Source organism: Sebastes umbrosus, chromosome 7 (genome assembly GCF_015220745.1).
Source record: "Sebastes umbrosus isolate fSebUmb1 chromosome 7, fSebUmb1.pri, whole genome shotgun sequence".
Taxonomy (NCBI): domain Eukaryota; kingdom Metazoa; phylum Chordata; class Actinopteri; order Perciformes; family Sebastidae; genus Sebastes; species Sebastes umbrosus.
Window position 1 is genome coordinate 27,255,799 of NC_051275.1, and position 15,015 is coordinate 27,270,813.

Genomic DNA, 15,015 nt, shown 5'->3' on the forward strand with positions numbered 1-15,015 from the left:
CATGTATGAATTCAGCATCTCCAAGATAATCACTGACACCGTTTCCTCTTAGGCTGCATCTTTGTTGTCCGTTTTCACTTTGATATTCTCTTTTTTGCATCAAGCCTCTAATTGTTGGTGTTGTGTGAACATCTGTTTAGTCATAGATGGAGCACAGTTTGCATTGCGAGTTTGACAGTGTTTAAGTATAAAAGTATGTTGCCTAAGTGGTTATAATCATGTGATCTGTGCATTATTTGTCATCTATTTCTTTGTGCTTGTGCGTATGACAGACATCACCGCCAGCAATGCACGCTTTTCTGAAAATGGATTTTACAGTGTATTTTTCATAATTTTAAGGTATTTAAATAAAGCAATATATGAAGAATTGTCAGTGTATCATATGAATCTTTTATTTCTCCAATGACTTCACGTGACCTTGAATTAATCGAGCTGCTACCATGGAAACTGAAGAGAGTCACCAATGTTGTGATGCACATGTGAGAAGTACCCAGTCTTAGTTGTTGTACACATAATGCAGTTGACAAAGAGTTCAGGATCATTTGACATTTCATATCAGCTGGTGGTGAACCGTTGCAGATCTTCCCCTCCGATGTGCTGCAGCTCAGTTTCTCTCTTTCGGGTCAGTGAGCAGTCAGGGTCGGGTCGGCACAGATGATGGAAACGCTAAGAAATTGAAAGAAATAATCACCAATAACGTGAAGCAAATATGTAAAACAAGAACTCTATCACGTTGTTTTGAGGTGGTTGCATAGTATGTGTTGGCTGCTGGCTGTTAGATCCTTCAGAATATAGTTTGTACTCTGGAAATCAACATTATGTACTCGATATTTTGATTAATAAACCTAAACATTTCACACTTTTAAAGACCCTCACTACAACATCCTCATCATAATAATAATCCTAAAAACTACAACTCGTAGATGTCAAATGTAATTTATCTGTAGAATCTTTTCGGACATTTTATAGGAAGCTTGAGCTTCTTGAAGCGTTTTAGAGTGGGTGTGGTGATAAAATCTGTTTAACTACAGACATACATTGCTCTTTTGCTTGTTATTGGAACATACTCAATGTATTCATTATTCAACACCATGTCATTTCTTGAATTAATTATCACAATTAATTTCACAGTTGTCCCACCTGACTGAGGTTCCCAGTCCCAGTTCCCAGTTTATACAGCGCCCATCCCGGTACAAGCAGGATGGAGGAAAGGGCCATTACCCAGCCCAACACGTACGCCCAGGCTGGGTACACGTACCAGCGATTAAAGGTCAGAGGTTGGTACTTAACTAACGAACATATAAAAGAGCCCTGAGAAAACAATAGAGAGAGAGATTCAGTAGTTGTTTGGACATTTCAGTATTAGAATTTAATCTAGCATAAAAGGACATAAAACATATTCAGGTGTACATGAGGACCAAAGCTGTGTTCATTGTGCTTAAATGCAACATTGAAAGTGACTCACCAGTGAGACCGCCGGTGTGAGGTAAAGCCAGCAGATTTTAAAGAACGGGTTGGCGTGCACACCTGTCATGTCCTTAATGATGCCATACAACCGATCTGCCCCTTTTATAGGAGATGAGGTTGGATGATCAGTATAAAACGAACAGGTCAGACAACACGTTCTCATCCCAGCTCATCACATACCGACGCTTGTACAGACCCCTTGGCGTCACATTTCGGTCACAGTAAACACGTGCTTAATGTTGTGAATTAAACAAAACACTTGCGTAGGTTCAGGCAAAAAAAAAAACACTTAGTTGCCGTGGATGGGTTTACATTGTAGTTAATTGAAAGCCTGGTGCGTTTCCTACAGCAATAAAAAGTGTCTTGTGCGTTGGTATAACACACCAATGGGCGTGACAAAGCCTCGGTATTTTACGCCCTGGTAATCAGACGGCTAAATGTTTGTGAATGACCAGCCCGTTCTCATTCCCAGGTCGTCAAATACCGAGGCTTTGTCACGGCCGTCAGTGTGTGTTACCGCCGCACAGGGCACCTTTTAGCGATGGTATGAAACACAGCGGACTTTCAATTAACTACAACATCTGTGGCAACAGTAAATGCTCTGAGAAAGTGCGCCGGGAGTGTGGTGAGCAAAAAGACAAACGCAAGGCGATGGATGGGTCCAACAAACACATGGCTTTCAAGAGGCCGCTGTTCGTGTCCTGAGTTCACAACATTCAGTTTCATTTTCACTGCACAAACATATTAGTTTTAAGGCCAACCACTTTGTTCTCTCCTAAATCTAACTATAGAGATTTTGTTGCCTAATCCTAACGGGACACTAAAGGTAACTATAGTGGTTTTGATGCCAAAAATAAAGTGACGTCACGGGACGTGACAAAGCGGCCGTATGTGATGAGTTGGGATATTACTCAGCCCCGAGGAGCTTTGTCAAGTCTGAGAATATAACCCTAATGATGTCATCAGGGATTTTATGCATTATGGGAAATGTACCATTCAGCGTTTGTAGAACTTAAGGGACTAAAAGTCAAGATATCTCAGCCTCTGCTGCTTTGATTTTGATCTTTCTTTTTAAATCGGTCCTTTATTTAGGTCCAATATGAAATTGCTGAAGACAGTGCCCCTTTAAAAAACAGCATACCTACCAAATATCCATCCCAGTGCCAGAGTTTCAAACACACAGAGGAAGAGGATGCAGCTTCCGTTACAAGCGTAGTAGTCAAACATCTGGAACACATACATTCCTCCCTGGAGGCAACAGCAAAGACATTTATTTGATTAATTTTACTTTATACATCAACCTCAGATGCATGGAAGCCTATTCCTGCTACTTTTGTCACATAATACTGTATATAAACTTACTATATGTTGTAATAATTAAAATGGCTTAAGCTGAAAGCATCTTGTTATAGCGTAAGGATAAAACAAACATCATGTTATAAAATGTCATATTTTGGCAGCGAGACATTGCCATAATGGATTAATAACTAATAAATGTACATACAGTATAAGACTAAATACTGACCTCAGTGATCATGACGAGCTGAGCGAAGAAGCATGTGAGGCAGAAGAGGAGGAGGAAACGTTCCCGTCGGCCTGCCCTGCGCATTACTTTGGGAAACATATCTGTGATGGATGTCATCATCACCTCCATGGCAACAAACTGTACAGAGAAAAGACAGAATAAGCACATTTCCAAATGTGAATATGTTCTTCCGCAAAGGGTTCATCAAGAGTTCGTCTTACTTGTGTGTCCAGACCCAAGAGAATGAGCATGACAAAGAAACAGATGGACCACAGTTGGGGAAGAGGCATCATGGCTACAGCCTGAGGGTACGCAATGAACGCCAAACCTGGACCTGGAACACAACAATGACTCGTCACCGTCTACTATCTGCCTTTGTTTAACCAAGGAGGAAGAGGAGAAACACCAAAGCACAACACCGTACTGAAAATCTCACGTGTGCCTCAAGAAAAAGACATTTGCAGAGAACTGGATGCAGATTGTAATGGCAAGAATCTTTGTCCCTGAAAACAAAAAGGCCAGATTGGCAGCTTTATTCTCGTGATCATGTACAGTTTTTCTTATTTCTTTCATAATATTACCCGATGTGGAACAAAAAAGGGTGAATATGTGAAAAAAACACTGAGTGAACATGATTGTAATATTTTATATCTAGAAGTGCTTGCTTATAATAATGTCTATTATATTGTTATAGCATAGATGTCTGTTGATAGATATGTACACATGTACCCTTATATGAGATGTATCAGTTTGAATCTGAGTGTCTGCTGATGATTGAAGGAATGTAGTTTGTACTGATATGAAACCAGTCTGATTGTGTTTGTACTGTAAACATTTGGGTAGGGAAGAGATGTGAGCACAGTTAGGGCTTACCATAACTACATGAGTGACAATGAATGTGTTTACCAAATGTTACTGTATGAGCCCATGCACACACTGGCTGAGTAACTGTCAGTGAGCTTGTCATGTCTATGCTTGTCCTAAAGATGGCAGCAAATATTTACCCATTGTGGACTAGTGCTGGAAGAAGTAGTCTTTCTAGTTTTAACTAATTTATATACAGTTAGATAGTTTAGTCCTGCGGTTTCTGATCTAGAATGCTGTATAATGACGGTCATGTGGTTACAAAATGTCAAATATCATCATTTTAAGCTTAAGGGTTTATTATTGAAATTGTAGTTTAACAAAAAAAAATCATAGGCTGTAGCACGGTGCCAGAATGATGTGATGCTCTGTAACATATGGGTACAGGAAGATGAGGTTGCATCTTTCTGAATACCTCCACTGGCTTGCTTTACCTGACTCGGCCACTTCTGCAATAGGAACGCCCTGCTCATGAGCCATGAATCCCAGCACAGAGAAGACTGCAAAGCCAGCTACCACACTGGTACCACTGTTTAGCAAACACAGCCACAGACAGTCCCTGCAAAACACAAAAACATGCGCGTACTCTATGAATTCATAGCATGTAGTTGTTAAAGAGGAACTATTGTGCTATTGTGTTTTTTTCAAAGTCCACGCCAAATAGAGTTACTCTCCCTCACAGAAACACTGCTCCTAAACTAACTGAAACGCCTTGATTGAAGTCCTGCCTTTTCTTCTGTAACGTGGTGATGTCACCAAGTAAGACATTTGCATAATACCTGCCTAGCAGCTAGTTTGGCACGACCTCAACTCAAACAAAGCTAGTTAGAGCGGAGCTGGAACGGAGTTTGTCGAGTTTGGACCAGTATGAGAAAAATAATTTGTTTTTTGAACATTAAAGCATGTAAACATGTTGTAGTAGAAAACCAAAATACAAGTATGCACCTGAATATGAGCATAATGGGACTTCTTTAACATGTTGTCCTTGTCCTCTGGTATATCTGTCAGAAAAGTTGATGTCAGAGCATCAATCTCAGTCACACATTGATTTAATACTTACTTATAGCAATTGTTGTTGTAGGTGTTGTAGCTGCCGAGCACAGTTAAGGCGCCCGCACCCAAACTGTATGAGAAGAAGATCTGAGTCCCAGCCTCCAACCAAACCTGCTCCAACAAAGCAACAGTGAGTAAATGTGTCCATGAACTCAACACTGTTACAGTATATCATCAAGCTCCTACCTGGGGGTCTTTGAGTCGTGAGGGTTCAGGCAGAAGATAAAACTGTACTCCTTGTAGAGCACCAGGAAGTGAGAGTCCACGGATCAAAAGAATTACCAACATTGCATATGGAAAGGTAGCAGTAAAATACACCACCTGGAAAAAAAGACATCAATTTAAGGCATTTAGAAATACACTGTATACACTTTTTACCACCGTTTTAGGGCTTATATACATACCTTTCCTGTAGACCTGACCCCTTTCCAGACGCAAAAGTAGCAGATGATCCACACTGTAATTAGGCACAACAGCAACTCCCACCTGATGCTGCCTATCTCCTCAATCCCCCCTGAGATAGCCAGCACTCGTCGTCTAGAAGGAATAATAGGACTCATTTTGGCACATTTAAAAGACCCATAGAGGCTTAGTTTGTTCATCTATATGCAGACTTACTCCCAGAACTCTGTGGCAGCAGAGGTTGTGTTCGTCTGGTTGGTCCATTCAGAGGTTTTATTTCGCGTTGAAAAGTCCACGCAGTCATCTGAAACGATAGTGAGAAAGTAAATGATACTAACAATCACAAAGCAGATGTATAATGTCTTCTGTGGTTATCTTCAGGGTTATCTCGCTTTGAGACTTAATATTTTTAACAAACAGCCTGCATTACAAGCTATTGGTGTGGAGTTGAAAAGATTTTTTTCCTTAATTCGGACCGCATGAAATGAGCATCATTGCGCGTCCCCAGAATGTTCCACAAGCTTGACAGCTGTGAGTACTAACAATGCCCATGTTCTTTGTTTACGTTCATTATGATATGTTTACGTTCATAATGATAATTTTGGGGGAGTGACTTTGGAGGGAGACCTGCCTGAAGGGACGGACTGTCAGTGACTTCCTCTCTAGATTTAGAGACTTTGAAGCTAGTTAGCAGTTTATGCTGCCAGCTACTTTCATTGGAAAAGAGTCGGAAACGCTGGGCTTGGTTTTTTGGTTGGATAATTTTTTAAATCTAGCGTACTCTTGCTAGTTTCTCAACATAACCAACTCTACCTTTAAGGGGTAAAAGTCAGGATATCTCATCTTTTGTTGCTGCCATTTTGACCATTCTTCTTTAAATCTGTCTCTCACAAGTCCCCCAACGTTATGGAAGAGCAAAACTAAATCACTGGAAGGGTCTTTTAATTGATGTAAAAGTCACTGAAGTGTTGATATCTACTATCACATCATCAGGCCTTCATCATAAATGTTAGTAGTCTGTTACAAGTCAACTTTAATGCATGTGAGAGTATCAGTATTACCTGTGTTCCAGTAGTTGTTGCAGCTGGCCCAGGGGAGCTGTGAGCTGAAGGAGAACACCAGGTAGAACAGAGCCCAGGACAGAATAATGATGTAGGTCATACAGGTGTAGAAGACGATCAGCTGCCCACCATAGCCAATACCTGCAGGGCCACATTTGGTACTTTCTGTTATAGACAAACATTATGAAAACTTGACCTCTGAGCCTACTGCCCTTGTTTAAATATTTAAAAGATTCATTGGAATAAGGGTCACTGAGGCAATGCAGTTTGTCAATGTTTGCCCTGTGGTGAGAATGTGTCTTTAATACGTTGTGTTTAAGTTGGTGTTTGCTCCATTCAGTTTCTGAGTGGGTAATGTGTTACTGCCTCACACATTCACCCTTTGTGTGACTACCACAATGAACATTGAACTACTTTAAATGGAGAAAGAAACTTTCCCACAACGGTAAAGGAGCCAATAATGAAGCTACCAGCTACTCCTGGAGTTAATCAGTCATTTAGAGATGGAGCATACCTTCGGCCAGTGGGCATAGCTTCCTCCAGCAGGTGATGCCGCCCTCCTGGGTGTACTGGCCTACAGTCGTCTCCAACAGGAACAGGGGTACGCCACAGGTCACCACAAATACCAGATATGGCACCAGGAATGCACCTGAATTTACAAAGTATACAACAATGCACATCTGTGCTACAGATTTGGGGTAACAAGTAGTGAGCATATTTGCTTACCCCCTCCATTTTTGTAGCAGAGGTAAGGAAACCTCCACACGTTGCCCAGGCCGACAATATTTCCCGCCACAGCCAGGAGAAACTCCACCTTACTGCCCCAGTGTCCTCTCTCCTCCACCTCCGCTGGCTTGTGTTTTGTTGGACATGTTTGCAGCACAATATTTAATTTAAAATTAAACATTTTTTTGACACACATTTTGCAGCTCCTGCGATTTGAAAATTGCAGTAGGCCATGTTCAGCCCGTTCTCGTTCCCAGTGCGTCAAATACCGAGGCTTTGTCACGGCTGAACTACGGTGGCCTTCAGGTAACGTAAAAATGCGAAAGTGTTTGGTTTGTCTGTTCTGGGCTACTGTAGAAACATGGCAGACTCCCTGAAGAGGACCCACTCCCTATGTAGATATGAAGGGCTCATTCTAAGCTAACGAAAACACAACAATTGTTAGTTTCAGGTGATTATACACTAATGAAAACATAGTTATAAATTTTATATTACATTTCTGCTAAAAGATCCTCTGAAATTCTGCACACTGTTCCTTTAAATATTCTCAGGGACCCAAAAACTGCTGTTATAGTTGTTAATTGCACTACTTTACATTTATTTACACTACTTGTATTTATATGTTTTTATGTTTTATATAGGGAAACACTGCATTACATATAGATGGTTTACAATAAAGTCTCTCATCTCTCTCTAGCGTTACCTGTATCTGAACGTGAGCTGGCTGAACCATCTCTGCGGAAACCCTCTCCAGCTTGTTTCCTCTGCTGTCTCGGCCTGTTAGTCGAACACAGAAGGGGACTCTGAGAACAGAGTCCAACCGCCCCACCAGCTCCTCCACAGAGTAGGATGATGATGATGAAGAGGAGGAGGAGTTCAGCTTCACCTGCTGGAGGCTCTCCTAGTCGGCTCCGAGCAGCGTTACATGACTGAAAGACGACTCCTCATTTGGAGCCAGGCCCGTCACAGCCAGCACCAGATAGTGTTGGAAATATCTCAGGATGTATTTTAAGATATGTCTCTGCGTAAGTAGAAAATCTAGTGTTACGTATGAAGTAACTGGGTCTAATCTCACTAGCAGACTGGTAGACGCCTAGCTATCAGAAAACCGGTTGAAATTGGATAATGACTTGCAAGGAATGTATGTATTTATGAAACAAAGATAGTCTATCTTTCTCTTTGTTTGAGTCTATACACTAATACAATCAAGTAGAAGTAGAGGTAAATAACATAAGGGTGTAAGAACATAGAATTATAATTGATCATACTAATAAAGGGATAATGTATGTAGAATATCTGTTTTATATGTAATAGTAATTCAATTGTAGGACTGGGTAATAGCATGTATGGTATGTGTGTACAAGTGTCATCTTTATATCTTATCGAGCCTGGGACAGAGGGAGGAAGGGGGTAGGGAACAGGGTGTTCTTGCAGAATGGATAACGTAGAATGGAGTCAGAAGTAGCAGAAGTGAGAGGTCATCTAGGTCACAAGAAAAGTAACATAACAAAGCTATTGAAAAGTACTGGGTCTTGCCCATTAAGAACGCCCTGTCCCTCCTTCAGACCCTAAAGGTGCATAAATATCAAGTGTAAAGAACGACTATTCATTCATTCTCTGCGAACTGACCTCCGTGCTGCGTGACGTCAGAGACACATTGATGAATCCAGATCTGTTGTAATAACTCTGTGCAACTATTGATGAGTATATCTTCGGAATAAATTGTTTGACTTTAACTAACATAATATCTTGTGTATGATTTATCTTTGAGCTTGTAGCTGCTTAGAAGACAAACCAACACGCAGAAGGTGAGACATCCCTGAGGGGATTTCCCTTCAATTGGTGACCCCGACGTGATCTTCCAAAAAGAGTGAAGCAAGCGACCAGAGACTGGACGACTCGGTGAGAGAGAAAAACAGGCCTGACAACATCAAAAGGTAAGCAGAACCTGTTAAATCAAATCTGCTAATTGGCATATTACTAAATTTAATCTCTCTTGCTGAGGAGTACTCCTCTCTGTTTTATTAGTTACATCATAGTCGCACAGTAAGAGGATTTGGGATCCTGGGGCTGGGAGCCCACAAAAGGTTAAAGTCCTTATGTTTTATTAGTTACATCCTAGTCGCACAATAAGAGGATTTGGGATCCTGGGGCTGGGAGCCCACAAAAGGTTAAAGTCCTTATGAATTAGGATTTGGTATCCTGGGGCTGGGAGCCCACAAAAGGTTAAAGTCCTTATGAATTCACAGTAAGAGGATTTGGGATCCTGGGGCTGGGAGCCCACAAAAGGTTAAAGTCCTTATGAATTAATGTTCTGAATTGTACTAACTGATATACTGAACTTGTATTAATAGTGTCATCAGAGGAAATTTAAAACTGCCTCAGATACCGTGCCTACACCGCTGACGAGAAATCGTTAGTAGAAGCTTGTGAAGGTGGGATCTGTTGTGGGGGCATGACGACCCAATTACTCTGATATCACTACTGTTTGTTGCCCTTTTAGTAACGTCTGGGACGTTAGAAAAGCGTTTGGAACGCTGCGCTTGGAGCGCTAGAGTAGTGCGCTTGGAGCGCTAGTTTAGTAACGTCTGGGACGTTAGAGTTTAGTAAAAATAGCGCTTGGAGCGCCTGTATGAGTGTACATTAATAACTAGTATTCAGAGGAAAATTAAAACTGCCTCAGATACCGGGCCAGCACCGCTGACGGGAGACCGTTAGTAGAAGCTTGTGTTGGTGGGATCTGTGGTGGGGGCATAACGACCCATTTACTCTGAATCTAGTTACTGTCATAAACTGAATAAACCTGTGTGAAATAGTACTGGATAAAATGGATGGGGAATTTGATAGAGAATGTGAGGAACTCGGTGGTTGTAATAAAACAGGTCTGACCTTTGGCCAACAGTGGGCCAAGGTGCGGACAAATGTCATCTGTACTTTCAGTCCGAGGAAGGTAGATGAGAAGGCCAAGGATTTAGATGACTGGTATAATGAAATGGTTAAAACTAAAGTGTTTCCATCCGAGGATTCCACCGCAGCTGTTACCCCGGCAATAAAGAAGTGCGTATTAAAACAGCAGACTCAGTTGGCTGATGGACTAAAGAGAGTCCAAAATAGTAACATATTTACACGAGCAAAAGCAAAAAAACATGTTGAACAGCAGGCCAGTTTACTGGCTCAGGCCAATTGCGTTTACCTCGCCGCAGTAGCTGAATTGGGACAACAGACTAAAAAAAAGGAGAAGAGCGAGGCCCCGCTCTACCCTTCCTTAGGTGGTTATCCCGGACCGTTTCCCGATCCTCCCCCCACTTCTCAACACCAGATGGTGGTAAGAGAAAAACCTACAGCCCCTCCTTCATATGAGGAACCCACACGAACGCCGAATGAACCCGACCCTCCACAACCTATCCCGATACAAATGCCTGTAGTAACGCTAGTGGGGGGGAAAGTGTTTTATGAAGAATCTCCAGCAGATAAAAGAGACAGGGAGACCAATGATCAACGCCTCCAGGCATTAGAGCAGCAACTAGGAAAGTTAACGACTGGTAATACTAGGGCACCTAAGGACAGGGAAAAAATGGAACAGGAGAGAAGGGAAGCACAGGCATTGGAGGAGGAGGGGGAGAAACAAAAAAGGGCAGCTGTTGCACAATGGGCTGGGGGGGTTAGCAGTAAAGCGACCTCCACAGGGGGGCTACGTCTTGGCCCTATGGGTAGACCAGTATCGAAAGAATTACTAGATGAACTAGACAGACGAACAGAGTGGGAACACCAAATACAGAGGGTAGAGGCAGAGTTGGCAGCAACCCGAGGGGAGTTCGATAAAACTTTAACTTCCTTCCGGCAAGGTAACCGTTCGACTGGGTCTACCAGTACCGAGGGGGGGTCACAATATCTGTTTCGCCCAAACAAAAGAAGCACACGTAAATTGGGGGGAGAAAAGACAAAAACAAAGACAACACCACACCACTGGGATAGAGAGGTGGAAGACAGTGACAGTGACAGTCAGCTAGAAGAAAGAGAGGCTGCAACATTCTTTACGGGGGAATTTACTGCACGGATTGACCCTGACACCAGGATGGAAGGGGGGGCGGCAGGAGGGGTCTCTGAAGAAGGACATGGCATGACTCTTAGACAAAGAGTAAATCAGAAAGTAGTAAAATCAACACCAGAAATACAAATGCCCCTAGTCAGTGCGGGAGCAGGAGGAAAGAAGTATCAGCCTTTTGGTGCAGGGGATAAAGGTGCTATATTGGCCCTTATGCCCGAATTGACAGAGGGGGGTGGAGCATGGTTAAGAGCGCTGGATGAGCAGACTCGGGGAATGGAGTTATCGATGGGGGATGTGAGAGCATTAATGGGCGGGGCGGGAGTCTCGGTGTGGCTGCAGCGGGAGTTGGAGGAAGGAGTACACACACACATAGTGGCAGATGAAAAACCCTGGGGGAGGTGTGCGTCCGTCCTAGGTGACGCCATTCGAGCGAAGTTCCCCATCCCCGCCGGTAAACTTCAGAGTTTAGAATTTAAAACTAAATCAGACGAAACAGGACGACAGTATCTAAATAGATGCAGAAAAGAATGGGCGGATGCTTCCGGACATAACCCTGACAAACAGACTCACTTACACCCGTTTAGAGCAGCAGTCTTAAAGTTCGCTCCACCAGGCGTAAAGGAAGCAATGGATAATAATCCCGATATGCCTAGTGCTGACGTAGGGAAATGGGAGACCCATTTCTTGCATCACTGGAGCAGACATGAACAAAAAACCGACACAGCTGCAGAGGAAATGAGAGAAATAGTGGCTCAGCTGGCCAAGTTACAGTTAGCACAGGCTAGGGATAGCGCCACGGAAGAAAAAAGAAATAGAAAACAACAAAAACAGATGGTACAAACCCCCACCCAAGCACCGGCACCCACCCCTTTACCAGCACCCGTTATTCCCTACTACCCCCCACAGTATAGTCCACATGTACCCCCACCGTTTATGCCCCCACCCCCGACGACTCCAGTGCATGCTCCTTATCAGTATACTCCATATCAGAACAGGCAGGGACAGAGCAGAGGGAGAGGAAGAGGGAGGGGGAGAGGAGGAGGAGGTCCCCCAGGAAGAGGATGTTTCATCTGTGGCAGCATGGATCACTGGGTACGGGAGTGTCCACACAACCAGACACAACCACAGGGCGGTGCACCAATACCACCCCCAGCTCCCAATCCACAGTATGCTCCACTACAAGCAGCTGTGTATCAGCAACAACCCCCACCCGGCACATGGAATCTATAGGGAAGCCTAAAAAGCAGAGAAGAGCAGGGTTTGGCCGAACCATGCTTACAACTGACAGTGAATGGAAAACGAAGGTGGTTCATGGTGGATACTGGGGCACGGTATTCAACTATGGCAGAACCAAAATGCCAACTGTCGTCACAATATGTATCTGTTTTAGGTTTTTCCGGTCAAGAACAACAGTTACCCTTTACGGTACCACTTACTGTAAATCATGCGAATCAGACATTGTGCCATTCTTTCCTATTTGCTCCTGAATGCCCCCGAGATCTCCTGGGAAGAGATGTGTTGACAGCATTAGGAGCATCTGTACATTGCTCTAAAGAAGGGATTTCAGTGGAATTTCCTAATGGACAGATAGTGCATTGTTCCGGGTCAGCAGGAAAAACACATCAAATGATGTTAAAAGAACTATCAGACCCACAACACACAGACCCAATGGCTGAAATATATTGGGTTCTTTTTGGATGACCCCAACCCCCTCCTCCAGTTCTATCAACAGTGGCAACCATGGATTCGAGCACTACACCCTTACCTCCCAGTACCTGATCCTCCCCACTGCACTCTTAACTATGACAGGGATAGTGACTTACAGTACCAAGATGAGTTCCAACAACAACTGGTAGATAAGCAATGGCAAATACAGGTAACAGATATTATCATAGGTCCTCAGGGGGTGGCTGCTGTCGTCACGTTAACACCAGAACAACAGGAATGGTATCGCCTATCGTCTTATGCGGTTCCTCATATTTCATTAGCTTTAGCACCAAAACATCAGGCTAAGGATTTGGGAAATATGTGTAAAGACGCTGTGGGCTACACTGAATGGGTGGAAACATCACTACCAGGGGTTTGGGTGGCAGAAAAAGGGAAATGCTATAAAATATCACATTTCAGTTCAGTACAGGGCACATGTCAAAACGTCTCCCTGCAGCGTCATCACGGCTGTGAATTGACTGACGGAGAGGGTGCTGCTTCCATGTTGTCTACTCTCCCTTCCTCCTTGTGGTCAAAAGGACCGTTTGATGTGGGAAGATGCTCCATGGAACCAGTAACCTTTGAATTACATACCTACTGTCCTATCTGGCGTCCACAGTACAAACATAAAATAGAAGCTGCCCAAGGTATTTCTCCTACAATACAGGGACTGTGTCAGGCAGGGGTGTTAAGAAAATCTTACTCTCAATGGAACACACCCATACTCCCGGTGAAGAAGCCTAGTGGTTCTTACCGAATGGCTCATGATCTAAGAGCCATTAATGAAGTGGTATCCACACCAGTTACACCAGTACCCAACCCCCACTCTGCTCTCTCCATGTTGACTCCGGCTCACACTTTTTTCACGTGCATAGATTTGGCTAATGCTTTTTTTTGCCTCCCTCTAGCGGAACACTTACAGGATATTTTTTCTTTTACCTATGAGGGACAAAGATTGACCTATAATGTCTTACCACAAGGTTTTATCCTCTCACCCTCTATTTTTAATGAAACATTGAGACAACACCTAAAAGGGTTGGAACTCCCGGAAGGATGTTTTATTGTACAGTATGTTGATGACTTGTTGGTGGCAGCACCCTCGGCCGAGGTATGTCTGTCCTTGACGCATGCGTTATTGTTAAGACTACATAGTTGTGGCTATAAGGTCTCTAAAGAAAAACTCCAGTGTTGCAGAGCGCAGGTATCATTCCTGGGAAGAGTGATTACAGCCAAAGGCACTGCTATGTCACCTGCACACAGAGAGTCGATTTTGCATCACCCGAAACCACAAACAGTGAAGGAAATGTTGTCATTTTTAGGACTAACTGGCTATTCCAGACAATATATTCCTAATTACGCGGGGGACACACAGTTGTTGCGACAAATGGTCACTATGGCGGGAATGAGAAACCTTACTGCTGAGTTAGAATGGTCTCAAGAAGGGGAGGAGGGGTTCATACGGCTTAAACAGGAAATGGCGGCGGCAGCAGCTTTGGCTCTTCCGGATTATACGCAGCCTTTCCATTTAGACGTATCCGAGCAACTGTCAACTGCTCACGGTGTACTATATCAGAAACAAAGAGGAGAAAGAAAGGTGCTATACTATTGTAGTATCCTTTTGGATACTCCAGAACAAAGAGTAAGTCCCTGTGTCAGATATGCAGCAGCCCTAGCTAAAATAGTAGAGAAAGTCGGACACATTGTCATGCATCATCCATTGCACATTCTCACGTCACATAGTACTGTGGCTTACGTCACCTCTTCGTGTTTTACTCTCACACCACTAAGACAAACCAAGATCTTACAGATCCTTTCCAAACCGAACGTGTCATTCGTACATGAAGGTTGCAATATGGCAGATGGTATGGGAGAAGCAATAGCGGAGAAGCATTCCTGTATGGAGAAATCAGAACCATTTGTAAAACTAAGACCAGGGCTGGAAGCCCTCCCACTGCCAGAACCACAGCTCAATCTTTACACAGACGGTTGTTGCTTTAGGCATCCTACTGAGGGACTAAAAGCAGGATATGCTGTTGTCTCACTTGTCAATCCCGGTAATCAACCAGTTACTCTATGTGCGTCCCCATTGGAGGGTAAACAATCTGCACAGGCGGCTGAGCTAACTGCTGTGGTATGTGCGCTTCGTATTGCCGAGGGTAAAA

General features: G+C 43.4%; 1 protein-coding gene across 1 annotated transcript; it reads right to left on the reverse strand.

Annotated features, from left to right (window-relative positions):
• Positions 1 to 98: 98 nt before the first annotated feature.
• Positions 99 to 7,259, reverse strand: LOC119491642 (sodium- and chloride-dependent GABA transporter 2-like). The gene is made up of 14 exons (XM_037775797.1): positions 7,099 to 7,259; positions 6,887 to 7,021; positions 6,373 to 6,513; positions 5,528 to 5,615; positions 5,314 to 5,446; positions 5,096 to 5,230; positions 4,917 to 5,020; positions 4,291 to 4,415; positions 3,214 to 3,326; positions 2,993 to 3,130; positions 2,613 to 2,715; positions 1,466 to 1,566; positions 1,141 to 1,311; positions 99 to 666 (listed from the first exon to the last, which is right to left on the reverse strand). The coding sequence occupies exons 3-14, from the start codon at positions 6,470 to 6,472 to the stop codon at positions 556 to 558; spliced, it is 1,422 nt and encodes a 473-aa protein (XP_037631725.1). The 5' UTR covers positions 6,473 to 6,513; positions 6,887 to 7,021; positions 7,099 to 7,259; the 3' UTR covers positions 99 to 555.
• Between the last annotated feature and the right edge of the window lie 7,756 nt (positions 7,260 to 15,015).